Below are 26,757 nucleotides of genomic sequence, written 5' to 3' on the forward strand. Positions count from 1 at the left end.
AGAGATGGACTCTAAATCGCCAACAAAAAAATATATATTTACAATATTTCTCCGGTGGGGGGGGGGGGGGGAAGGGAGGAAGAGGAGGAGGAGGAAGAGGAGGGGGAAGAAGGGGGTGGGGAATAGAAACAAAACGAAAAACACAACCAAATCCTTAAACAATATTAACTTGTTCTGGCAGGAGACGTCTTCGGGGAGCAGTCTGGGATGCTTTTAAATCACTATGTGATTTTTATATATATAATTTCTCTTTTTCTTTCTCTTTTTATTTTTTTCTTCCTTGGGGATTTTCACCACCCCCCCACCCCGCCCCCGCCCCCCCCAAACCCCCGCTGCCCCTCACCCCATCGCTCAAGGCCTGGAGCAGCTGGTGGCGTGACAAGGGCCGTACACCCGGAGTTTTTTGCGGGCGGTGGGGGGATCCCAGGGAGCGTTCAGGGGGTGGTGTGTGTGTGATCACACCCCTCCAGCTGTGTCCCCCCCGTCCCTGTGTGTCCCCCCCCCGCAAATCTTGGCTGCTCGCACCAATAGAAGGACCGCTGCTGCCCGCCGCAGGGAGCCCTGCGCCCTGAGCTCTACTGCAGCTCAGCATTACTTGGGTTTGCTTTTTTTCCCTCCTTTTCTTTTTGTTCACATTGCTAAACAAACAAACAAAAAAAAATACCTCAAATGATAAAAAAAAAATTAATAATAATTAATAAATCAATCCAAAGGAAAAAGAAAAAGCTTCAATCCTTCTGACGGTTTTCCCACAGGAGCCACCGATAAGAGACTAAGGCAGAAGGGCTCCCGCTCAGCAGCCGGGGGCCCAGTGCCCCGGTTCTTCCTCTCGCCTGGGACCGGTTTCTGCTCGACCCCCTCCAGCTTCGCTATGGGAGAAGTGGCCCTTGGCCCCCACATTCCGGCAGTTTGGGGAGCCAGAGGTCGTGTCCCCGACCCCCTGCGCGGTCATTGCTCCTCCCTTATTGCTTCTGAAGCAGCGGGGCGATGGGGGGGCTGCCCTCGAGGGTGTGGGGAGGGGGCGAGGAACCCCCTTTGCCTGCCCCTCGGCCATCCTCTCCAGGGCTGGGGGGACTGGTTTGTGCTATAATCCAGGGGGGAGCGAGGGAGAAGGGTGCCCAGACACCGGGGGAAAGACGGGGAGTGGCCAGGCAGAGGCAGGAGAGGGAGGGAAATAAAACAGCGACCCAAAAGAAGATCCCAACCTTTTTTTTTTTTTCCTTTTTTTTTTTCTTTTTTTGTTGGATTTTTTTTGTTTGATTTTTTGCTTTTTTGTTTGTTTTTTTTTAAATGTGTTTTTTGTTCTTTTTTTTTTGTTGTTTTTTGTGGTTTTTTTGTTGTTTTTTGTTTTTTTAAAGTGCAAAAAGCTCTCTGCTGCCCTAGAGAGAGGTTCTTTGGACCAACCATTCATTGCAAAGGAAAAACCGGCAGCTAAAAGGGGATGGGGACGGAGGGAAAAGGAGAGGACAAGATGCAGGGCGGGGGGGGCGGGGCGCGCGTTCGTGCCAGTTCGGTCCCAGGCTAAGAGCACGCTGGGGCAGCCAGAGCAGCCTTCGCCCCTCTGGCCACAGTGGGCGGCCCTACAACCCTTCCCCACAGGGAAGAGGAGGCAGCCCCTGTCCCTCCATGTGCTCACTCACCCCTGGCTGCTGCTTTCCAAATCCTCCCTGAGCTCTGATGTACCTGTGGTTGGCTCCCGTGCTCCCAGCTGGCACCCAGCCATCACCTCTGTGTGTGGGGGGAAAGGGAGGGGGGCTCCAGGTAAAACCGGCACTGCCCTGGAGTGGGGTGGGGGGGGGATGGGGGAGAAGAGGGGGTCGCAAAGCCCCATCTCCTGGCGCAGCGTGGTAAGACCCTGGGTGAAAGAGGGGTGGGAGGAGCGGGGGGATCGATGGCAGCCCTGCAGTCGGGCAAGGGAAACCGTAGGGGGGGGGCAAGAAAGGAGCTGGTGGCGGCACAGAGGGGTCCGTTTCATTCCAGCTCTGCTCCCGCTTCCTTGAAGAGACCTTGACCCTCAAGCTTTGTGCTAACGGGGACATGACAAGTGTTTCAAGGCAAGGAGATGATGGGGAAGAGGGGAAAAGCTGAGGGGAAGAGGGGGCCCCGTTTCTCTCTCTATTACAACCTCTGCCGTGGGAGGGGCCAGCCTCTGGGCCCAGGCTCTCTGCCATTTGCCCGTTCCTCCTCTGGTACTGGCCAGCCTGGCGGGACATCTTCATCGGCAGAAGTCCCGGGGGAGGAGGAGGAGGAAGGATGGTGGAGCGAGGCCAGCAGCGGCCCTGCCTGCCGAGTCAGGTGGGAGGCAGCGGCAGGACACGAAGGGCAAGGTGGGGATGCGGAGGAGCAGCTCTCCGAGAGGGGTGGGATGGGCTCTTTTCCTTCTCCTCAGTCTGCCCCGGGGAGGGTCTCTAGCTGATTTTTTGGATCAGCTTCTCATCAGACAGGCAGTAGAGGCTGTTGATGGACAGGTCCGAGATGAAGTGCTCACAGGCTTTGCGGGTGATCTGTTTGCAACCTCGCAGGTCGATGAGGGTGACGTTGGAGATACGCCGCAGGTACAGCAAGGCCTGGTCCGTCAGCTTATTGCAGCCTGCGGGGAGGTGAGAGGAAGGAGGGGTGAGCTGCTGCGCTTCCGCAAAGCCAGGGCTGCGCGCCGGCGGTAGGAGGAAGCTGTGTGACTCAGGGACTCCAGCCTGGGCCCCTCCTGGCAGCGTACCCACCTGCCATGTTGAGCTCGGTGAGGGAGTTGCGTGTGGAAGAGCCCACGGCCGTGAGGAGGTTGGCCGACTGGTCCGTAAGGTGGTTGCAGTGGCTGAGGTCGAGGCGGGAGAGCAGGGGCATATGGCGGATGATCAGCCGCAGCGTGGCATCGGTGATGTCCAGACCGGCGAGCCGGAAGTCGATCATGTTACGGAGTTTGCTGCGATTGTCCTGACCTGTAAAAGGCACAGAGAAGCTGAGTGTGGATGATCGACCCTGACTGGATTTCAGCACTGGCGCCCTGGCTCTGTGCCCGGCGTGTCACCCTCCTCCAGCTCCCCCACAACCCCCAGGGACTCTCGTCAAGGAACCGCTGCCCCAGCTTTGCTCCGTGGCAGCCTGGACAACAGCTTACTGGGTTTGTCTGTTGGAGGTGTGAGTAAGTCCCGGATCTGAGGGTCCTTGATTCCTACTGCCCACCGAAGATCGAGGGTCCTGAGAAGGGGGCAGCTGGAGGTACTGAGAGCGCAGACCGCAGACCAGGAACAGCCCGCTAAGATGAGGTCTTTCAGGCCTGGCAGGAGAAGGGGAGAGAGAAACCGAGTCAGATGGCCGTGGTGGGCTTTGAGGTGTCCTCCATCTCAACGCTTTTCCTCCAGGCACATGAGGAAGCAGTTTCCACTCACACCTGGGGTGGGACATGGGAAGCCACATCCGCAGTGGCTGCTTGCTGGGTGCCGGCACCCAGGACTGAGGAGTGCTGGGGTGCAGAGCCTGTCTCACTGGGAAGCCCAGGAGCGGGCCGGTGGCAGAGGTAGGGACCCCGTCCCAGCCCACACTCACCTGGAAGCCTGTTGACGAGCCATGTGAGCTGTTTTTTTGAGATATTGGTCCAGCTGAGGTCGAGACTGACTGGCTGTCTTTTGATGATGCCGCTCAACGCCTGGGGGGTGATGGACTTGCACCTGCTCAAATCTATCTTTGTCCACAATCTCTTGTCGCAGCACCTGGGGATGAGGACAAAACTGAAGGTTGAGCCCCGAGGATCCCCAGGGACATGACATGGTGTCCCCAAACATGTCAGGAGGTTGCTGGGGGTGTCTGGCCAGCCCCAGATGGGTTTTGCTGTCTTGTAACAAGACTGAGTCATAGCTGCCTGCCTGCTTCCCTGCTCCTGGGTGCTCCTCCTTCCAAGCACACTCCCTCATCCCAGTCCCACCCCATGGCCCCGACAGTGCTCGCTGGCAGCCAGGAGCTGTGACAGAGCTCGGAGGCGACACAGACTCCCCCTCTCCCACGGGAGACTCGGGACGTGACGGCAGCTGACCTGCACCCCAAAGATGCCACACAAATGACAGGTGAGGGGACACTCTCCTCCAACCATCCCGTCCACTCTCACCGATCAAAGTGGACCGGTTCTTTCCCACTGTGCCATTCCTGCTGCTTGGGGGTTAGAAACATCTGAACCTCCCAAGTTCCCAGTCCCCACTCTGCTCCCAAGCCCGCCATCCAGAGCTGTCCCAATGCCAGCATTGTCTTGAGGCCTGTGGCCCCCTGAGCCAGCAAATCCAGCCATGCCCCAGACTGCTGTGAGGCCGAAGGAGGTGGGAAGGGCCAGGACCACGCAGGGCAGTGGGGGAGGAAAGGGCACTGGCACCTTGCAGAGACATAGTGGGAATGGCAGCCAACAGGTCTGGCCACAGGGTCTGAGGGTGAGCACCAGCTCTGGGGAGCCAAGGGAGGCCACGGAGGCAGTTGGCAGAGAGGCTCCTTCCCCCTTCACAGAGACCCCTTCTTCTCCCCCTTGGGCTCTGGCTGAGAGCCAGTGAGACAGGAGGTTTGGTCCAGGGGTCAGATGGTGGCTGTGCGCCGCCCCCCCCACACCCCCCCCATGTCCCCACACTCACCACTTGTACCAGGTCTTGCACACCCGCATGCACTCGCAGAGCTCCCTGCGGGTGAGGTAGCGGAAGACGGACATCCACACCTCGCGCTGCATCCAGCTCTCCTCGCCCTCCTGCGCCCGGCCCCCTCGGCCGTTGAGCCGGGATGCCCCCCCCTCCTCCGCGTTCTCGTCGTCCTCCTCCTCTTCCTCCTCCTCTTCCTCAGCCGCCTCTTCCTCCCCGCCGCCCCGCAGGGGCATCCTGGCGGGCGCGTGGCGCATGACCACGCGGGGCGAATGCTGCAGGTTGGCAGAGGAGGCGGTGATGGCTTGCAGCTTGGGGACGATCGAAGTGCCGTGGACGTCTTTGGTGGGGCGCTGGAGCGTCACGGTGAGGTAGGAGCCGTGCAGCTTGGCCTTCTCCACCTCTGACAGCTCCTTCTTGCCGCTGGGGTTGTTCTCCTTCTCCCGCACCATGGTTCGCTCTGTGGCCTGGAGCCGCAGCAGCTGCCGTCGCTTGAAGCGTTCGTCTCTGCTGGCGCTGTGGTGGTCGCTGGGGCCGGCTCCCGGGGAGGAGCGGGTCACCACGCCGCGCGGCGAAGCTGGGTCGTGGATCAGCTGCAGCATGGGGGTGGGCGAGTTGGGTGGGGGGGTCAGGGGCTCCTCGCAGCTCCGCAGGGGCCGCAGCACCTTGGCTTGCGCCGTGTCGTCGTCGCTCTCCTCCACCTTCCGCTTCTGCAGGGAAGTGGGGCAGCAGGTTATGGGACGCATCCCCTCCCTTGCTTCTTCCCCAGGGTCTGCGCCAGCACTGCCCAGCCCAACCAGGGTCCACCCACACCAGCAATCGTCATTTCCCTTCTCCCGCTGCAAAAGGGGCATCCCAGGAGGTCGGGGTAGTTCCACACTGTGCCCAACAGTCCCTCATTGCAGGAATTCTCAGGATCACAGCTCAGAAGAAGGTACCGTGGGGACAGCTCATCACACCTGCTTCAAGTGCTGGGGGGCTTGGGAACCCGGCAGATGCATGCCCCAAGCGTGCACATTGTCCAGGAGAAGATGAAAGTGCCCCAAGAGAGGCTGTCCCTCGCCTGGCTTGCCACAGCCGCTGCACTGCCACCCACAGCAGTTGGCACGGTCCTACCAGCGATGCGGCAGCCCCAGGCCGGTGTCCTGGGCAGTGCTGGCAGCCACTGGTGGCCTTGGCCTGCTCACGGGCTCCCTGGGAGCCAGGGACACAGAGCAGGGGGGCTTTTCAGCTGTCCCCTTCCTGCACGGTGCCAAGAGGGGACCGTGGCAGGATGCTACCAGGCCCCCATGTGCTGCAACCCAAGGACTCCTGCTCTCACCAGTCACAGCCCAGTTAGTCCCCTGGGCTGTGCTGGTGCCCGCCTGCCCCCCAGCCCACCCACACAGCCCGGCCTGGCTGAACATCCTCTCCACAGGATAGGGGACATGCGTCCTGCCCCACCGCAGCGCAGCTTGCCTCCTACCTGGCCCTTCTCCGCATCGTCACCCTGGTAGCACTTGGGGCACTCCCAGCAGTTGGGGAGCTCATCGTTGAGCAACCCTTCCCCATCCATCTGGGAAGAGAAGAGGGCAGTCAGGAAGAGTCCATCCCCACAGCCAGGCCCGCTCTGCCCCGGCGCCAGGGCTCTCACCTGCAGGCAGCCAGGGTGAACTATCTCGTTGCAGATACAGCACTCCATCAGCTTCTTCTCAAAGTCCTGCGAGTCCTCGTTCTGATCCACCTCCCCGCAAAGTGCACACGTGACCGAGTGAGGCAACCTGGGCTACAAAGGAAAGCCAGGGTGAAACCAGGGCAAGGTGGGACAGCTTACCCCCTTTCACAGGATCCTAGGGCAGGTCAGCTGGAATATCTCCAGAGAAGGAGACTCCACAACCCCTGGGCAACCTGTCTCAGGGCTCCATCACCCTCACCAGGAAGAAGTTCTTCTGCAGATTGGTGCGGAACTTCCTGTGCTCCAGCTTGAGGCCATTGCCCCTTGTCCTGTCCCCAGAGCCCACTGAGAAGCTGGCCATTTCCCCATGTCCCACCCTTCAGATATTGAAAACCATTGATCAGATCCCCTCTCAGTCTTCTTTTCTCAAGGCTGAACAGCCCCAGCTTATTCAGCCTCTCCTCTTAGGGGAAGTGCTCCAGGCCCTTAATCACCTTTGTAGCCCTCTGCTGGGCTCTCTCCAGGAGATCCCTGTCTTTTCTATACTAGGGAGCCCAGAACCGGACACAACACTCCAGGTCGGGCCTGACCAGGGTAGAGTAGAGGGGGAGGATCACCTCCTCCTTTGACCCGCTGGACACGCTCCTTTTGATGCCCCCCAGGATCCCATTGGCCCTCTTGGCCCCCAGGGCCCACTGCTGGCTCATGGCCACCCTGTCGCCCACCACAACCCCCAGGTCCTTTTCCGCAGAGCTCCTCCCCAGCAGGTTCCTCCTCTTCTTCCTCTCCCCCATTGCCTGAATCATGGGGAAAGGGCCAAAAATCCCCCCTGGATTCAAACACCATCCTGCTCTGACCCTGATCAGCCACACAGGGTGGCAGCGGACTTCTGAGGAGAGGACAGGCCGCAGACTCACCGCTAAGCACTGCCGGAGGACGCAGGACTGCTTCATGCGGCCAGGCCCACCGAACTTCTTCATGTCCCTGCAGTAGTGGCACATGCCACACTCGCCCTGCATGCACGCCTTGCATTTCCGGCACCGCACTCGCCTCCGCCTGGCGCCCGACACGATGGGAGAGACTGTCGGCCTGACGGGTGTTGGACGGGGGGTTGGCTTCATGGTGTGTGGCTTGGTGATGGGGATGGTGGGCAGGCGCACCCTCAGCCGGGCCTGGAGCTTTAGCTGGCAACAGAAAGAGAGGGAAGTGATGGGAGATGAGCCAACCGCCGCCATTCAGCGCGGATCAGAAAGCCTCCGAACCCTGGCTCCCTCACCGCGACCTCAGACAACGTGCCAGAGCGCAGCCCCGCTCCCTCACCTCTCTCTGCAGACAAAGGGGCCTGTATGGGTGCTGCCCTGGGCAGCTCTCCCCCTGCTTGGCCTTTGCCACCCCACATGAAGAGCTCTCCTTCTTCCCACCCCCATCAAGCAGTCAGAAATGGGGCTGAAGAAGGGCTGCTGAGTCCCAAAAGCATCATGGCTGCTCCAACAATGGCTGCCCTTTCTCTCTGAGGCAAGGCACGACAGCGTCCGCCTGGGCTGCTGGGAAGGCTGTCCTCTCTGTGCCACCCAGGTCCCTCTGCTGCCTGTACAAAGGGATAGGGCCCAGCTCAGATGCTCCCACAAGCTTGAGGTGCACTGGGAACACCCGAGCACCCTGTTTTATAGCAGGCACAACTCTCCAGTGGTCACAAGGTGTCCCCATTGACCCTCACAGCAAACACGCTGCCCGCAGCAGCATTTCAGGACTGGCTGCGATGCTGCCCACACCATGGATGATGGGGTTGGGGAAGGGCAGGCACCCCAAAAAATATCCAGCACAAGGATGGGGTCAGGATAGTGCCAAGCAGCTGGGTACTGCGCCCAAAGCATGCGGACATCTCCAGGTTTCTTCTCCCAAAAAGGCTGCCCAAGATGCTCGTGCTGCCCTATGATGCTGCAAGGATCCCCCCTGGGCAGGGCAAGCAGAGACAGGCCCCTCTAAAGGGTGATCCCAAAGTCTCCTGACCCCCAGCCAGGGTGTTACCCACCCTTCCCAGCACGATGGGATTGTGCTCTTCCCACATGCTGGCCTGCGAGCCTGTCTCTGGGCAGGAAGGAAGCAGTGAGCTATGGGAGCTGTGGGAAGGCAGCCTGCAGAGGGGAAGTCCGGCCAGCCAGCGCCAGGCTGGCCCTCAGCATCCCCTGCCCAGCGAGCTCCTCTGGGCCGCAGCTTTGGAGCACAGCCGGAGGGAGCAGGGCAGGGGCACGTGGGAAGATCCCTTTCTGAAGAAGCTGGTGTGTCCCTGCCAGCAGAGCCACCCGGGAGGTGGCTGCAGGGACAGGGACCCAAGGGGCACGCTGACCCAGCAGGGCTGATTCCAGCCACTAATCCCCAGCCCTCCGCCCCTCTCCTAGGAGCTCCCTCTCCTCTCAGCTGCTCCCCAGACCCAGTTACTAGCTGTTGGCCAAGCTGGGGTAACTGGAAGGGTGGGACACTGCCACCGCTACCAATCTATAGGTTTGTCTGCAGTGCTGTGGGGGGTGGCTGCACCCCACGGCTGCCCCTGCGATGCTCCCTTCCCGCTTCCAACGCAAGTATATGGAAGCCATGCCACTGCCCCCCAGTTGCAGAGGGCAACTCAACCAAGGGCAAGAGTTACCAGCTCAACCACCCGCAACATCCCCCCTCCGCACCCCTCCGTGTCCCCTCCCTGCAGCTCCTACCTTATCTCTCTTGGGCCACTGGACGATGGGGACGCCTGTAAGTGCCAGTTTGGGGTCGCTGTTGGCGTATTCCTCCAGCAGCAGCTAATGGAGAGAGTGGGAGGGGGGGGGTGGTGAAAAAAACAACAAAAATCAGAGGTGTGATGGGAGTGAAACGAGGCCCCCGCCAGCAAGGCAGGCTCCAAGCAGATGCCAAGGCCAGCATGCTTCAAAGAGGGCTGGGAAGGCGCCCTCCTCTACCCACGCCCGCCAGCGCCGATCCCTCCCCACATGAGACAGACAAGCTCTGTCGAGTCGATCTGCACGAGCGCTTTCATCAGCTGCGGTTCAGCCCCGAGGCCCCCGCGCTGTGCAGCAATGGCGTGGGGTGGGGGTGGGGGGGTGGGGAGTGCCGAGCTTTTGCGATCCAGGGGGATTTACGGAGGAGGATTCATGAGGATCGCCCCCTCATCTGCAGCCTCCCCAGGCACAGGGTAGCTGGGGGGGGGGGGCGGGGGGGAGGGGGGTACAGCCTCAGCATCTCCTTCCCACCCACAAGCCCCGTAGCCTGGTGCAAACTGCGGGGTAGCTGAGAGCTTCTCCCCCACGCTGCCCCAGGGTTCGGCTCCGACTTTGCCACAAGGGACCCCCTGGCACACACCGGACGGGCACACCGCCCTACGCCGCGACAGGAACCCTCGGCGGACGCGGGCTCCCTGCACTCGCCGCTGGCTGTTTCAGCCCTCTTGCGCCCCCATCCCCCTCCATCACAGCCCCCTCCCCACGGCCATTCCCCCCCCCCCCCCGAATTTGCCGGTTGCAAAGGTGCTTTATTTACTTGGCGTTGCCATGGCTACGCTGGCAGGAACCTCCTGCCGGCATCCCCACGCTCCTCCGTGCTTCCCGCTGCCAGGCAGGGCGAAGGCAGAGGCCAGCCGGCATGCCCCCCCCCCGCCCCGTCCCCGTTCCCCCCCCCCCCTCCAACCCCCGTGGGGCTGTGCCATTCTTGGGGTCCATACCCCAACCCGGCATCCCACCACCCTTCTGGAGCGGCTGTGGGTGGCAGGAAGTGGCAGGCACCCCTCCGCTCGCCGGCAGCGTGGCATGCTGCCTCCAGCCTTCCCCCTGCCCCGACAGCCTTCCCATGGGCGCGCACGGAAAGGAAAGGTCAGGGGCTGGGGGCTCACGCTGGGACGTGGGGCGCAAGGAACCGCAGCCGCCCCACAGGTACCACGGGGGTGGCGGTAGCTTGGACTTGCTTGGGGTCGGGGAAAGTGGGGGGCCCACCCAAGGGGCACCTGGGTCTTGTGGCTGCGCCTGGCTCGGAGCCGGGGTGGGCGACAGCCCTCTGCGGCTCTGTGAGCGCTCACGCTGTGGCGGAGAGGGGACGGACACGGGGACACAAGGCAGAGGGGACCCTGCGAGCTCACCGCATGCTTCCCCCGGCCAGCAGGAACTCGGCACCCGGCGAGCGCGCCCCAAGGAAGGGGAGGGGAAGGGTGAGCCCAAGCACCAGCCAGGGACCCCTCCAAGGAAACAGGGGTCCCCCCGTGGTCCCCTCCCACCCTGGCTGGGTCCAGAGCGTCCCCGCGTCCCCTCCCCATCCCGCGAGCATTGCCAGCTGCCTGACCTTGCGCCTCTGGAGCTGCCGAGACTCTAGGGTGAAGTTTGCCGAGCCCTCTTTGTTTCGGTGCCCGCACTGCGAGGGCTGGGCCCCCCCCCCTCTCCCCAGGCACCTCCAGGGGCTGGCTCAGCCTGAGCGGACCCAAGCTGGACCCCCGATCTTCGGGGACATGGCTGGGGGAGCGGTCGTACTCCCCCACCCCGAGCAACCCCGGCTCTTCCCCCAGCTCCGGCAGCCGCACTGGCAGCCTCGTGCTCCTGCCGAGCCCTTGGGCAGCAGCGGCAGCTTCCTGAGCCTGAAACAATGCTGCTGCGTCACCCACATGCGGTTCCCAGCAATGCTTTGCAACGGGAAGATGGCAGAAGAGAAAAAGCGAGCGAGCGAGCAGAGGGCAGAGCCGTTCTGCTGCAGAGCCGGGAGGGGCCGGGACGGGCGGCTGGCGCCGCACGGATTGGCGCAGGGGCCCGGGCGGCGCGGCCCACCTTCCTCCCTCCCTCCGCCACCGCAATTGGAGACACCGGGACCAGGCTCCCCGGGGCCGGGGCAGAGAGCGGCAGAGAGCCCCGGCCGGCCCCGCTCACGCCCAGCCTCCGCGACGCCTTTGTCTCTGCCGAGGTGGTTTTGGGGGTTCCCCTGCAGGAAGCTGAACCCACCCGGACTTAGGAGGCAGTACTGGCGTGAGGGGGGAGCAAGGGCTTTTAAATCAAGGCGAGGGGGAAGCAGCACTCCCAAAACACAGGGGGGTGCAGGGACTGCACCCACACTCTTCCAATCCGGATGCGCAAACCTTCCCGGACAAACATTCTGCCAGCCAAGTTTGGCAGCAGCTCTGGTCCCTAAGCCACCGGTGACCTAACCTCTAGAGGGGGACAAACCCCCAATGGGTGAAGCAATGTTTGCCCCCCACCCCCTCAACCAGCCCCCTGAGCCCCCTTCCCCCCACCCCTCCCCCTCAGGTCCAGAGCATCGCAATTAAAATGGAGGAAACTCAGAAATTACAGCAATTTCCCCAGAGCAGCACTGGAGAGCGGCAACTGCTCCTACCCAGGCTGCAGCCACAGCATCTCAACTGTCATCCCCCCTACCCCCAAAAGCCCAGGAAGCCCCCAGGCCACACTGACAAGACATCCGGGTCCCGACTGCCACCCCTCAGACCACCGGCAGCACCCTTGGGTCCCTGGGACATGCATCTCACCCTGGATCTCACTGTCTGCATCATGCTGGGGCTGCCCAGCCCTGCAGTGGGGTTTGGCCCCACACAGAGGGTGTGTGGGGTGGTGCCTCTGTCATATGTCCAAGGTCAAGCGCTCCGGCTGGCCCTCAGAGGTGACACCTCGGAGGTCCTGGAGACAGGATCCACACTTTTGTGATGAGTTTTCCTTGTTTCTGCAGCGCTTGGTGCTCCAGCACCCCCACGCAATGCCCAAATAGATCCTGTTCACGACAGTCAGAGGCCATGGGGCTTGGTGGCCCCGCAGCAAGTGAATGGTTTGGACGTGGGCTCAGCTCCACCCAAGAGCAGGTCCAACAGCTCTACAGCCTCATGAACCATCCTGCTCCTCTGAAGTCTAAATGATGGAAACCAGCATGCCAAAAGAGGGGTGAGAAGCGATGGACACAAGCAGCCAAGAGACAATAGGACCTCTCTGAAGTTCCCCTCTTTGCCAATGATCCTTCCAACATTTCCTGCCTGGACCATGCACAGAGGCATGACCAACCACTCCACAACTTCTCAGCAAGACCTTGGAACTACAAGGTGATGGGTCACCACCTGAGATTGCAAAGGTAGATTTCCCTCTCTGGAAGCTCTACCAGGAACCTTTTGGATTTCCACGGGCTGTCCTGTTCAAGCCACTGCCCACCAGCTCTCACTTACTGGTTTGGAACACAACAACGCAACGTCACGGGGAGCTTTCAAGGGAGACGGGCAAAGTTTGAATGGTTAAGGATTGGCAGAGGTGGCAACGTGCTCTTCCTAGCCAAGATCTTGGAGGCAACCTCAGCTAGGATGGGTTTACAGAGTCTTGGCAGATGGGATGATCCCTCCCCGCCATGGAGCTGGAAGCATTTCTGTCACGTCCAAAGCATCATGTCCCACCACATGACAGCTCCAGGCTCGATTCATGAGAGGATACCAAAGCATCCATCTCCGTGTGACTCAACATACGGACATCCCGAAGCGATGGTCACCACGCAAGGGGCTGTGGGGAAAGGCAGCTCTTCCCTGGGGACACTGGCTAGCAGAGGGTGGCAGGAAGCATGGCAGGATGCTTGATCTGACAGGCAGATCGAGGTGCTGGGTCTCTGCCTGTGTACCTGGGCTCTATGATGAGGAAATGCCATGTTCTGATCCTGGAACGCAGAGGGACCAAAGGTGGGTCACGCCCATGAAAACCTTCCACACCACAGTGTCTGCTTAACCAGGAGACAGCCACGTCATGATGGCAGCTAAGCGGGTGAGAGCTGAAAACGCACGGGCTCTGCCCTTCTCTGGAGCTGGTCTTTCCCAACAGTCCTGCTGGGCAGATCCCAGCTCCATCACTGACCTTGCTTGGTGACATGCTGCAGAACGATGGTCTCAGAGCCAAGACAAGATGCTGTGGAGGACGTACAGCTTTTGGTTTGGCTGAAGCCCCTGACAATGGGTTAAGGCTGTAGTTCACGAGCAGCTAAAGAGAAACAACGGCTTGAAGGGATCTAGGTTTGGGGCGCAGCATGAGGGATTCCACACGGATCACACCTCCGAGCCAGGAGGGAAGACAGGAGTGCCAGACCAAGACGGGAGAAGGGAAGTGCTGAGCTTACACACCCCCGTGTGGCAGGGCTGGGCTCTGGGAAAGCCACACACACCAATGCTGTGGAAGGAGGGAGCTGTACCAGACCCTGTGTAGGGAACACCCCTGCACCCCACACCCAGAGTTACGGACGCACACGTGGCCAGGTCACACCTCCAGCTTGGTAACAACCTGGCCTGCCTAAAAGAAACGAGTATGGAATAAGCTGCTCTCCAAACAAGCTGTTGACACTGAAAGCGAACCCTTCGCTGCTCAGGCTTTCCATTAGGAACAGCTGTTACCCAGTTTCAGGATTTATAAGCCAACCTACATTTGCCTATTCCACCACCTCTATGGAATATCAAAGTTGTGAAGGTAGAGGGGTGGCTGTGGTTCCACAGCCTTGTCCTATCTTCTCCAGCCACTGCACTCGGATCATTTGGGGCCTTCAGGCCTGGAGGATGCTCTGTAGCAGAGGCTGGGAGGCTGCTGGTCCTGAGGGACAGCGTCCTGCAGCTCAGGGTACGTCTGAACTGCCAGCTCCCAGGAACGAGTCCTGCAGGGAGACTGCTTGCTCTGATTTGACCATACGGATGGTTCACCCACAGCTCATCTGTGACTGGACACAGAGGCGGGTGGGTCACACCAAATCCACAGGTCTGTTAGCTCCAGAACTGTTTTTGGGCCCAGCAGAGCACTGACCACACTGAAGGCTCTGCCTCCAAGCACACAGCGCAGGACACCAGCCCCTCAGCAGCTCAGCGCTCACAGCCCAGCCGGAGCTCCTCCGGAGCGCGGCTCCAACACACAGAGCGTGTACTCAAAGGCCACGGCACACACAGAACAATGCCCCGGGAAACCAGAATCCCACTCCTTCGCCCAAGCACCACTGGAGATGGGCCTACAAACGTCAGGCCACCCTGGGACCTCTCCTGTTCCCTCTGCTCCAAATGCAGAGAAGAGCTGGGTTTCCCAAAAAGAGGAAAGAAGTTCTAAGGAGACGGCACTTGGAAACAAAACACGACAGTAAATCCCAGGATACAGCCATGGCTGCATTTGCTCTGGTGCAGACAAGTGGCTGAACAGTGGATCACCGTGGGCAGGGAAGGGTCCTGGGGATAATGGTAGTTTTGGGAGAACAGAGTGAGGGGTGACGCTCTCACTTCATGCTGGAACACCAAACTCATGAGGTCAGCACAACAGGGCTGGCAGGGAGAGCTCGGGCAAACAGCAGGGCAGAGGGGAAAGGAAACCAAATCTCTCAACACCTGAGGTCATGTCCTGTGCAAACCCCACAGAGCAACAAGGCCAAATCCGCCTGGGGCACGGAAAAGGCTCCAACCACCACAGCAATAAGCAGCCAGACCTGGAAGCGAGCTGCATCGCACGTGAGCCCTCTGGCATCGATATCAGTGAGGGACCCAGACAGGGCCCAGAGGGTCTCAGCCTGGCAGCAGCTACTAGTCCCACTGGGCCTGCCCCAGAGTCCAAACCAGTGCCGTCCTCCAGCATCAGCTGGCCACCGCCAGCCTTGCATAGAGGACAAGAGGACACCAAGCCTCTGGACACATCAGGTCCAGGACAGGGTTACTGTCATGGTCAAGCAGTTTCCCTGTGGGAAAACACCTCTCCAGCTCTGCTGCTGCAAGGACAGTTCCTCCCGACAGCCCCGAGGAACGGCAGTGCTTGTGGCTCCCTCGCGCCCACCTACCTTGACATCAGCGATGAGGGCGTCCTCGTCCTCAATGCCAGTGGGAACACACTTCTTGTGCAGAGGGAGCGACTCCAGCTTGTCCACGAGGCAACGCAGCCCCTCCAGCTCAAACTGCGTCAGGTGCACCCTCCTGTTCTTGCGCGGGCTGCCACCGTTCGGGTCCCAGGCCTGGCCGTTTTGGGATCCCCGGCTGGAGTCGGAAGAGTCTATAGATGGGGTCTTCTTTAGACCCGGCAGGCTGCTCCGGGGGCAGCTCTTGCCCAGTTCATCATAGTCCACATTGGCACCATTGGCGATGGGTGGGCTGGTGAGAATGGACCGCCTTGTGACCGGTCGCCTGGGTTCCTTCCCTGCTGCATCCTCCTCGTCTTCCTCTTCCTCCTCCTCTTCCATGTTTACTGAGTCCGAGGAGCTCAGCTCCATATCTGCCATGACAGAGAAAGAGTGAGAGAAGAGCACATTGGCCAGACAATCACTCACAGGAGATGTTCGGTTTCTAGAGGAACACCCCCAGTTACCACAGATGCTGGAGCAACAAGTACGTATGGTGATAAGGAGAGGAGATGGGGGGGTCCCATGGTGGGTAGGAAAGAACAGCCAAAACCCTTTCCCATTCCTGGCTCATTTTATGGGAGGGCGAGGCACAGGACATGGGAAAACCTCCCAGAGAACAACCCTTGGAGTTTCACAGAATGATTTTGGGTTGGAAGGGCCCTTTAAAAACTAACTAGTCCAAAGCCCTGCCATGGGCAGGGGCATCGCTCACTAGATCAGGCTGCTCAAAGCACCATCCAACTTGACGTTGAAGGACTTGGGATCTCCAGCCACCCAGTTCTGGGAGTGACTTGGGACCTCGATCCTGCATTCATGATACAAAAAAAATGATGTGAAGAAGACCGTGGTGCACGATAAAGCACCCTCCCCGTAGGGGAAAAGGGAAGAGGCACTGCCTGTTCCCCTCCTTCCAGCTCTCTGCACTATTTCCCACCTCACACTGCTCAGGGGCAGAGAAAAGCCGACGATGGTGGCACTGGAGACCTCCAGGCAGGAGAACAACAGCACCAGTCTTTCCCAAATCAGGTGCTGAGGGAGATCTCAAGAGGGCCATGGGCAAAGGATGAGAGCAGGGAGCTGTGTGCCTCTGCTAGGGCCCCTTGCACAGAAATCCTCCTCCAAAGAGGCTGTGAGGAGCGCAGGAGTCAGCATCTATAGCCTCTCGGGAAAGTGAGGATGGATTTGCTTCAAGGGCTTTGTGTGGAGGCTCTCTGGCTCTCCCCCACTCCGCAGAAGGGTCTCAGGAAGAAATCACCTCTTGCACCGCTGCTCAGGCCCCGCATGCCTTGGCTGTAAGGAGGCCAACCACCTCTCCCTGCCCTCCCCTGGCATGTAAGCCTTGACAGCACTTCAAACCCTGTGTGCAGGAAGGCCCCAGTGAGCAAGAAAGCATCGCTGCAGCCCACAGCCCAGCCGTGGTTACTGCAACTTCCCCCCGACCCTTCTGTTAAAGGCCTCGCGTGCGCCAGCAGCGCCGCGGGCTCGCCCACCAGTTTTGCAGCTGTAAGGAGCCTTGCCTGGCGCAGGGGCAAAGGAGGAAGCAAAAGTCTGGCTAGAAACAAATGGCCCCTCCTTCAGCCAGTCCACAACGCCCTCCACGCCCCAAGAAAACCGCCTCGAGAAACTGAGGAAGCGATGGCGCCAAGTTCTTCCCATGGAGCTGAGCCTGATGGCACCCCAAGAGGAGGAACCCTTTGGATACGGGCGAGGAGGGAGTGAGGCCTGGACAGCCAGTGTAGGGTGCTTACCCATGCTGAGCGATTCCTTCTGGAAGTCCTTGGTCAGATGCGAGCGGCTGGTGATGCAGTAGACGTAGCGCTCCAGCACGTACCAACACATCTCGTAATAAAAGGGATAACGAAACTTATTTGGGACCTGGAAAAGAAGCAAGGGGAAAGGGGATATGCTCAGGCCTCCTTCACCACAGGGCTGCACAGTAATAGCTCGTAATCCTGAACCAGAGCCATCCCCTCCCGTGGGGCAGGAAGCGGACATGTTTAATGGCATCCTTCATGTTCCCAGCAGCCTGATGCACTGCTCCTCGCAGAAGGATATCCTCACCAGGCAGAGCAGAGACCTGGCACTACTCTGGTAGGGTTGCAGCTCCTGCCCCACACATCTCCTCCTCATTAGTACAAGTGAAAAAAAGTGGCTGGTGCCACAAATATTTCAGGCAAAAGTAACGGTCCAAGCCCTCTTCCCAAGCACAGCATCCAGCAGGATTTGTATGGGAGGAGGAAAAGAGTTTGTCTATTGACAGCAGAGCGCTATCAGGGCTCTGTCACGCCAGCACTGTTGATTCACATGCAGGCAGAAGATGCCCCTGACCCTGCTGCTGCCTCGATCCTCCTGAGGTGACACTGCTCAGGGTAGCAGAGGACACACTCCATGGTCCTATGTGGCAGCTGCTCTGGATGATGACTAGCACCCAGAATCTGCCCACTGCAGCACCCTGAACTACATTGGAGAGGCCAACAGTCCTTCCACAGGCACATCCTGAGGCTTCTCTACAGGAGCCGAGTGCTGCGGGACCCATCTCCACAAGCAGCAAGTGAGAAAACCCACTTGCCAACAGCATTTTCTGCTCTGGCCGGCAGGAAGCGTTTAGCTTTGGTCATCTCAGACCACAGTGAGGTCCAAGATCAACACCAGGCAGGCAGGAGAAGAGGCAACATGCTGGATGCACAACCATGGACATGCTGCTGCCTTCCTCTTCAGGCAGCCAGGGAGGTCCCTCTCCATCCCACTCACACCAAGGTTTCCAGACCCCATGCAGCCCAGTGTCAGACCGGAGCGGGTACAATGGAACACAACATGCCTTAGTGCCCATCCAGGCTGTCCCTCTGCCTCAGCTCCCACCTGCGCCTCTAGCAGGCTGGGATACCTGACTTACAGACAGCCGGAGCTCAAGCAACGTGCCACAGGGCGAGACTCAAACCGCCGCTCCTGGCTGTGCCCTCCCCACCATCCCAGGCGGCCACTTCCCCCCAGCCCTCCCTCCCCCAGGTCCTCACCCGCGTACGGTCTTCGATGCTGTAGATCCGGAGCTGCATAGGGATGTTGAAACTATGTAAGAAGTTGCCTCCGAAAACCAGCGTGTCCATGGGAGTGTACACAGCATGGATCCAACCTTGGAGAGAACGCAGGGTTTGAAGACTCCTCCTGAGAAACTAGGCAAGGGCAAGGTCTCCCAGCTGATAGCCCAGCCCCTCCTACTTCAGCTCCTCCACAGTCCCTTACAAACAGCATTCTGCAGAGCAGCGCTGTCAACCGCACAACCGTCCCGCTGCTCAGCTAAGGCCACCCTGGCATCTGCACCCTTGGCCTGCACCCTGGTTAGCTGCAGACACACCCACCAGCAGCTACCGACCCCACGTCCCAGCAGCTGGTCCTAGCAGCGGCAGATACAACGGGGCCCTGCGGACAGGCAGCTCTGAGAGGAGGGCAGACAGCACTGTGTGCCAGTAACAACATCCACCCTCCTGAGTTACTCAAGACTCGGTTCACTTGACCCATCTGAGAGCTGAAGACGGGTTTGTACTTGGGCACTTAAGCACACTTGTGGATCTGGCCTTATGTCCTCTTGCATCCACCTCCTGCCCAGGGCTTTTTGTCATCCTGATGTCTCCAGAAAGTTGCTTTCTTAGCTGTGTTAGGCCTAAGAACACCAACAACGAGGAGAACTTGCTCCCAAAGTCCAAGAAACAACTAAGAAACCCTCAAAGTAACTCAGCAGCTCCCAGATCTGGTATCTCCGAGGCTAAGCAATCCAGCCAAGCCCAACCTTTTGGGAATTCCAGTCTGGGTTTCCTTAGGGCAAGGCCACTCAGTTCTAAAATAGCCTCACTTGTGACAGCAGAACTCCAGCGAGTAACTTGTGCAATCCCCAACACTTTCTGAAGCCCTCAGAGGGGTCCCACATTCTTTCTCCTTCCAGAGAGTATTCCCTAGCACAAGCACAGACATCCCAGGTCTCTGTCACAGGCTGTGCTGGGCTGGAAGCCAGCCCTTGCTTCAGCTGCTTTTCCACCCGCCTCATCTCTCTACCCCTGCTGCTTTCTAGCACCAACTGTGCACACGGGATGCTGCCTCGGATCATCCTGCTGCTGAACCAAGTCAGGCTAAAGGTTTCTCCTAACTCTCTCCCAAACACAGCCTCCATGCCCAAGCCCTTGAGTATTCCACAATACCCTGGAAGTCTCTTCATGTTACTGCTTCCCAGCTCCCTATCGCGTTCCTGAGTTTCCCCAACACCCACTCCTAGCTATATGCTTTCCAGTTCTCCCATCTCCAGCACACACAGACTTCCATTGTCTCTCCTCATGTCCAGAGTGGTCACCTTATTCCTTAACCTCGCACACTGGCTCCCTTCCTTGCTGCACAATTGGAACCTAACTCTGCTGAGGTTCCACAAGAGACCCAGGAGCTGAGCTGCCTCAGGATTGCCTCAGTCCTCAGCATGCAGCGCTCCACACGTCCATGTGCTGGGCTTTGGGAAAGCTGCCTTTAATAACCCATCAAGCTTGACATAAGCCAGGGCCAAATCCACATCCCATCTCCCTCTCCTGGTTTCTCATGGGGGAGGAAGCTAAATGCTGCCTGTTCCAATGTTGCTTCCATCCCAGGAGTTCCAGCCTCTTGCCACAACCGTGGCAGAGACCAGGATGTGCCTGCCCACCCTGTGGTACCTGAGGGGATGACAAATGTGTAGCCCTGCTTGAGCTCGATGCGCTGGCACTCTGACACTCTATCTCCAAGAAAAATGTCTCCCTGCTTCCCTGAGAGAAGCCAGTTTTCATAGAGCTCCAGGTTCTGGGGCGTAGGAGGGATCAGCCAGAAGATCTGCAAATAAAGACAACAAACATATGTAAGTCACCATGTAACTAACAGCTACTGACTACTGCCTGCCTGCTCCTTCCCCACCTGCCCTGATCCCTCTCCAGACATCCACATCTCTTCCTCTCCCCTCCCACAGAGCACAAGGCCCTGCAGAAATTCCCAGTCAAGCGACCTAACAGCTTTCCTGGTGAAGAGGGCATGTTGCTGGAACCAGGTCCTTCCTGACCTGAGTGCCACAGGCAGGCCAAGCTTGGGATGCTCTATAAGGTGGCCTATCCAAGACAGGCCTCAAGAGATGTTGAGCCCACTGAAGACACCAGAGTCTTGGAGACAGAGGAGATACCTACCTACCTATCTCTGCCAACATTAGCAAGAGCTAAAGCTGTGCCCCTGTACCCAGCAATGGTGAGGCCACACCTTGAGTGCTGGGTCCAATTCTAGGCCCCTCACTACAAGAAAGACATGGAGGTCCTGGAGTGTGTCCAGAGTAGAGCAACCAGGCTGGGGAAGGGGCTGGAGGGCAAATCCTATGAGGAGCAGCTGAGGGAGCTGGGAGTGTTCAGCCTGGGGAAGAGGAGGCTGAGGGGAGACCTTATCACCGCCTACACTGACCTGACAGGAAGGTGCAGAGAGGTGGGCGATGGTCTCTTCAGCCAGGGGACAGGAGATGGGACAAGGGGAAATGTCCTCAAACTGCACCAGGGCAGGGTCAGATCAGGTGTGAGGGAAAAGTTCTTCCCTGAAAGAGTTGTGGGGATGTGGCACAGGCTGCCCAGGGAGGGGGCTGAGTCCCCACCCCAGGTGGGTTTAACAGGCGGGTAGATGAGGTGCTCAGGAATATGGTTTAGCATAGGACAGAAACGGTTGGACTCAGTGATCTTAAAGGGCTTTTCCAGCCTGGTGATTCTGTGATTCTGAGATTCTGTGAACTGAAGTGGAGATCTCCACCATTGCAGTACAGATGGGAAGCAGATCCCCACGCCCCAACCAGGCTCTTCAGACTGTTAACTCGCCCTTTAGGGGATCCCACTGAGGCCCGAGCCATCAAACTGCTGGGGAAGTCTGGCAGCGGCATCTCTTTCATGAGGAAAGGTGGGTGAAAAGCTCAGATGCTTCTGGTGGGGCAGAGTTTGCTGCCTTCCCTGAAGCTTGGCTAAGTTGGTAGAGAAAGACATGGTGGAATAATAGCTTCCTCTGGTGGAATAAAAGGACTTCTCTCTCCTGAAAAGGTTGTTTTTCCCTAGCGATCTGCCCTTACTGAGGGCGGAGGGGACCCATCCAGCCACCCTCAGCTGGGCAGTTTCCTGGCAGCAGCTCCAATTGAAAGGACTCCCAGCCCTTTCCTCAGGGAAACCCAGCAGTACAGGCAGCCTCTTACCTTTGGGCTCCTTGATCAATTCAGCCCCAGGTGGCCGATGGGTTGTTTTAGGGAAGCAGAGAGCTCTCTAACTGCTCACAGGGGTTAAGCTCTCAGCCAGCTGTGTGTCACTGGGCGGAGATGGGACCTGTCCTCAATAAACTCTGCACTACAGGGAGGTTTCCTCCAGGAAACTTCCCTCCATACCAGCTTTTCCTAATACTCCTCAACTTGGCTCCCAGCAGATTTCGCTGCTCCAACTGAATCGATTCAAACTGACTGTGATGAGCGGCCGTGTCACCACCCACCCCAGGCAGCAGAGTGAAGCTCCCTGGACTACAGCAGAGCTGACAACCATGGCCAGCAAAAACCTGAATCCAGGCTCTTCTGGGCTGTCACAGCGGCAGCGCCAAAGCACAGCCCGAATCCCATGGCAGCACCCACAGACACCCAGGGGCAGTCAGAGGGGAGTGCTTCCCAGCAGGGACTCTCTCCTGGCTAGGTGGCATGCCCTGGCCATGACTCTGCTCTCTTGGGCAGCAGGTCTGACTTGGCAGCTGACGGATTAGCTGGCTCCTTTGGTGATAAGAGCACCCAAGCTCTGACCAATCTGTTTTCTGGAAGTTAAGATGACAAACACAACGTCCCCACCTGTAAGTTGTAACCCAACTCAAACCTGATGGAGCCTGGGGTGCAGTGCTCCCAAGCTTGGCTACAAGAAGCCAACAAGGGCAACCAGGCTGGGGAAGGGACTGCAGGGCAAATCCTATGAGGAGCAGCTGAGGGAGCTGGGGGTGTTCAGCCTGGGGAAGAGGAGGCTGGGGGGAGACCTTATCACCGCCTACACTGACCTGACAGGAAGGTGCAGAGAGGTGGGCGATGGTCTCTTCAGCCAGGAGACAGGAGATGGGACAAGGGGAAATGTCCTCAATGTGTGCCAGGGCAGGGTCAGATCAGATGTTAGGGAAAAGTTCTTCCCTGAAAGAGTTGTTGGGGCCTGGAACAGGCTGCCCAGGGAGAGGGTTGAGTCTCCGCCCCTGGGTGTGTTTAACAGATGGGCAGATGAGGTGCTCAGGGATATGGGTTAGCATAGGACAGGAATGGTTTCACTCAGTGATCTTAAAGGTCTTTTCCAACCGAGTGATTCTGTGAAGCAACTCCAGTTGAACAGCTCAAACCCAACACCGTTTCAGAACTACTTATCACCAGAAACCACTCAAGGGGGTTGAAGTGGAGACCTGTTGCTGACTTTCAGTTCCAAGAGACTAAAAGCCACTTCCCTAAAGCACCTGTAACTCCCCAACAGGGCCTGGTCTCCTACCTTCCCCCCTCGGTGGATGTGGTACCACACAGAAGTGCCACCGAAGTCCACATGGAAATCTGTGTAGCAGCCCTTGACGCTCATCAGACAGTACCTGTTGGGAAACAAGATGACAAGAAGGTGAAAGTGAGCAGTGATGCACAGTTTAGGAGTGGGGACAACCTATCCAAAGGGAACAGGCTCCCCAAACTTAGGCCAGTGCCCCAGCACAGTGCCAGAAGCCAACTGCTGCAGTGCCAAGCGCTGTAGCTGCTGGGAGGTGGTGGCTTTCATGACAGTTCTCTTTGCATCGGTGTCACGAAGAGATACAGCCCAACTGAGGAGAACTTGTCTCCTCTCTAGAAACCCCCATGTCACAGGTCTGGTGTACTGGGCAGCGCCAAGCAGCTCGACTGACTCCAGAGGTCTTGAGCACCAAAGCGCAGCGAGCTCCTAGAACCTGTGCAGCTGCCCTTCTGCATGGCACATGAAGGGGCTGAGCTTAACTAACCACAGTGTTCTGGCAAGCGGTGCCCACTGAAGCACAGGGACTGTTCCTCCCACTTCTCCATGGTACAGACTGCTCCTCCCAGGGGCAGCTTGCAGGCTTCGCCGCCTGCTGCCGCTGGAACAGCTCAGGGAGTCACTTACTTCTGCACCTTTGGATACTGCATCTCCAGGATAGCATTCGTAGACTCTGTCTGACTCTCCTTCAGGTGTCTGGGCCACATGTTATCAACCCAGTCAATCAAATCCACCTACAGCAGAAAGGTGGGAGACATAAGTAGAGATGAAAGGTGCACAGGAACCCCTTTCACTACCCCCAAGGCTGTTCTGGGAGCTCAAAACCACCTCCTGCTTGCCCAGTGAGCCCGCAGCTCACACACAGCTGGGCATCCGTGAGATGCAGGGTCACACTGGGTCCACCAAAACCACTGAGATGCTGTGCACAGACTGCCAGCCCCCCATCCCAGAACACACCCAATGATGGGACCAAGGGAGGGAAAGAAGCCCTGGCGCTAGCTGAAGGACCACAAAACCCCCTTTTTGGTCGTGTGTGTGTGTGTCCCCCAAGCCAGAAACCTTCCCGATGCCACTGGTGGAACCCCAACACGTAAAGCCCTTCAGCACAGGTGCCTCCAGGTTCACGCAAGCAGCCAGATCCCAGGCACGGTACTGGGATGCTGGTCTGCTTCTGGGCCAGGCAAAATCCAGCACTGAAGCCTCCATGCAGTGGGCTTTAGTATCACACCCCACCGGGCGGCATCTGCAGGGTGGCAGGGGAGATTCAGCTTCAGGCCAGCCAGAACAGGCAGAGAAGTCCAGGCTCCCTCTAGGGAGAAGTGAATGGCCCTGCAGAGCTGCCCCTTCCCCTCCACCAACTGCAGAGGGAGTTCAGGATGTGCATCCCGTCCTTCCCACCTTCCAAACTTCAGTAAGGGAAGTTTACCTCCTGTTCCCCGCTCCCAGCACAACTCCAGTCATGACCTTGGCATGGGAAGCCCTCCCATGGGCTGCTGGGCCTGAGCACAAGTCAAGTCTGACCCCTTCAGCCAGACTCAGGTGCGGTTCGAACGCTGGGCCTGGCCCTGACCACCAGCCAGATGGAGCAGATTCTTACACCCTAATTATTCCACAGCAAACTGCTTCCATTTCTCTAACTGCTGACAGCCATGAGCAAGTCAGCTCTCTGCGGCTCCACACGCCAGTGACACGACTGTGGTCACTACAGCTGAGGGGTACATGGGCTGGGCAGCCCTGGCCAGCCTGAGAGATCAGCCAGAGCAGACGAGGTCTGAGCCAAACGCAGGAGGAGCTCCAGCACCTTCCAGAGCACAGTGTCAATGTCCCTGACTGAGCCCACAGGTGTCCCAAGCCGTCTCTTCTCCTCAGGCGCAAAAGGAAAGGAGGTTCCTGCGGAAGGAAGAGCCATGCTCACCGTAGCGGGTCTCTGCACCAGGTTCTCCAGCTTTGTGTGGCTGAACTCCAGGCTGATGACATTGTAAAGCTTCTCCCGCTCGGCCTCCGGCGTTTCGTAGTAGCGTGCCCACTGTGCCATGGACATCTCGATATCCCTCTGCGTGTTCACGTCCATGACGTCCACCATCCGTCGGCTCCCTGCCAGAAAAGACACATGTCACCACACCGTCGCTGTGCACAGCCAGAAGAGACACAAAATCCTCAGAGAATCCCCCCATGCACGTGCCATGTCTTGGCCTCTCAGAATCGCAGGATGTGTAGGGTTGTCAGGGGCTATCAAGTCCCACCCCCAGCAGTGAGCAGGGACATCTTCACTAGGACAGGGTGCTCAGAGCCCCACAAGCCTGATCTCGAATGTCCCCAGGCATGGGGCCTCCACCACGTCTCTGGGCAACCCGTGCAAGGGTCCCAGCACCCTAAGAGTGAAAACTTCTTCCTCAGGTCTCATCTAACCCTGTCCTGCTCGAGTTTAAGCCATCACCCCTCGTCCCACCACTCCATGCCCTTACAAACAGCCCCACCCAGCTTTCCTGTGGATCTTTTCTCCTTATGGTTTGAAAGTGTTCACACTTACTCTGCCCAAATTAGGCAATTGATTGTTTTTAAGCACATTGCGCTCAAAGAGTTTGGATATTCACATAACTCCTTCTGGGTAAGGTTACAACTTCATCCACTTCCATCTCCACATGGAACCAGAAGGTGCTTTGGGTCAAACACGGCTCCTCAAGCAGGTGGGAGCTGTGACCCACTGGCTATGGACGGCTCAGGTCACACCAGCTGTGGAGCCACAGAGCCAGACCTCTCCCTTTGGCCGACCCCACAGCTCCCCCCATCTCTCCCCTTCTGCCCAGGGCACAACAGAGGTGCGCCGCAGGCCCCAGACACTTACCGACACACAGCCGCACGTCATTCACGCTGAAGTCTGGATCTGGCATCCTGTGGAACAAACACCATGTTAGACAGAAGTCTGCAGCTGCTGGCTGCAGACCCCTCCCACCATTAACCCCAGTACTGGCATCCTGAGGATACCACTGTGGTGCTTGTTGCCCCTTGGGTACTGGTGAAGAGCATGGAGCTCAATGTCTGGGGGCACAGGGCTGAGTGCTTGGACCTGACTCCTGGCGCGGGAAGCATGTTTGGGAACAGCACAAACCTTCTCCAGTGCGTGAGCTGCTGTACAGTGGCTTCTAGCAAAGGAGCACGCAATCCCAGCTCAGTTTAAAGGCTGCTCAGCTGAATGAGCCCAAAATAAAGGGCATCCCCTGCCCAGTACGAGCAGCCCGTTTCTCTGATGCAGCACGATCACCCCAACTGTTTGTACTGGCGCTCATCTGCGGCCAAACGCCGCTGTCACAGGCAGAACGGGCGGGCAGCCATCCAAGCAGCTCTCCGCCCAGAGAAATAACCAACAGCTCCGGAGAAATCCGGTTTCATCCCCACTGGAACTCTCATTATCCAACCCATGCCCTCCCAAGTTACCCAGCAGTTAAAACCCAGCCCCACACACTCTCCTATCTACCTTCCTGCAGCCCATCATTGCTGGCTGAGGTGCTGCCCACCCGTTCTCAGCCTGCTGACGAAGCTACGAGCAGTGCTGCCGACACTGTCTCTTTGCTGGGGCTAACTCATTCTTCTGCCTTTTGTATTAACCAGCCCCAAAGCACTAACCCAGCAGAAACCCCGGATCAGATCAGCTGATTTTAGTTCCTGAGGGACTGTTCCTGTTGTGCTTTGATGTAGTGTTACCTGCCTTCAACCTACACCTACCACACCACAGCGCGTCTGCGTGAACATCATCCTCCAGCACAGAGCCTTGTGCGGGCACAGCTCTGCGCTCGGAGCTGTGACCCTCCACTGACTGGCTGCAGCACCACAGAGACAACAGGTTAGAAGAAGCCATGCTGGGCAAGGTGGGTCAGAGCTCTGGGAGGTGCCAGAAGCAAGGGTCAGGCCCCGCACTGCAGTGTGGGGAGGTGAGAGCTCAGGACAGAGGCAGCTATCGTCCCACACCCCGGGCACTTACTTTATCCCCAGGCCATCGGAGCTCCTGAAGATGAGAGGGTCCCTCAGGCCACCCCGCTGGATGTATTCAACTGTGAAGTCTGGCATGGGGAGAAAAGAAGAGGGATGGGGTTAGGGAACGTTCCTTCAGAGGGCTATAGGGAAA

General features: G+C 58.5%; 1 protein-coding gene across 1 annotated transcript; it reads right to left on the reverse strand.

Annotated features, from left to right (window-relative positions):
- Positions 1–708: 708 nt before the first annotated feature.
- On the reverse strand, positions 709–26,688 carry KDM2A (lysine demethylase 2A). The gene is made up of 18 exons (XM_084263543.1): positions 26,614–26,688; positions 25,480–25,526; positions 24,550–24,728; positions 23,262–23,368; positions 22,632–22,725; positions 19,803–19,956; positions 18,129–18,244; positions 16,863–16,989; positions 15,058–15,485; positions 8,970–9,053; positions 7,179–7,445; positions 6,241–6,372; positions 6,073–6,162; positions 4,608–5,317; positions 3,544–3,707; positions 3,116–3,274; positions 2,721–2,936; positions 709–2,590 (listed from the first exon to the last, which is right to left on the reverse strand). The coding sequence occupies exons 2-18, from the start codon at positions 25,523–25,525 to the stop codon at positions 2,409–2,411; spliced, it is 3,255 nt and encodes a 1,084-aa protein (XP_084119669.1). The 5' UTR covers position 25,526; positions 26,614–26,688; the 3' UTR covers positions 709–2,408.
- Between the last annotated feature and the right edge of the window lie 69 nt (positions 26,689–26,757).

This window comes from Gallinula chloropus (genome assembly GCF_964237585.1).
Source record: "Gallinula chloropus genome assembly, chromosome: 4".
Classification (NCBI taxonomy): domain Eukaryota; kingdom Metazoa; phylum Chordata; class Aves; order Gruiformes; family Rallidae; genus Gallinula; species Gallinula chloropus.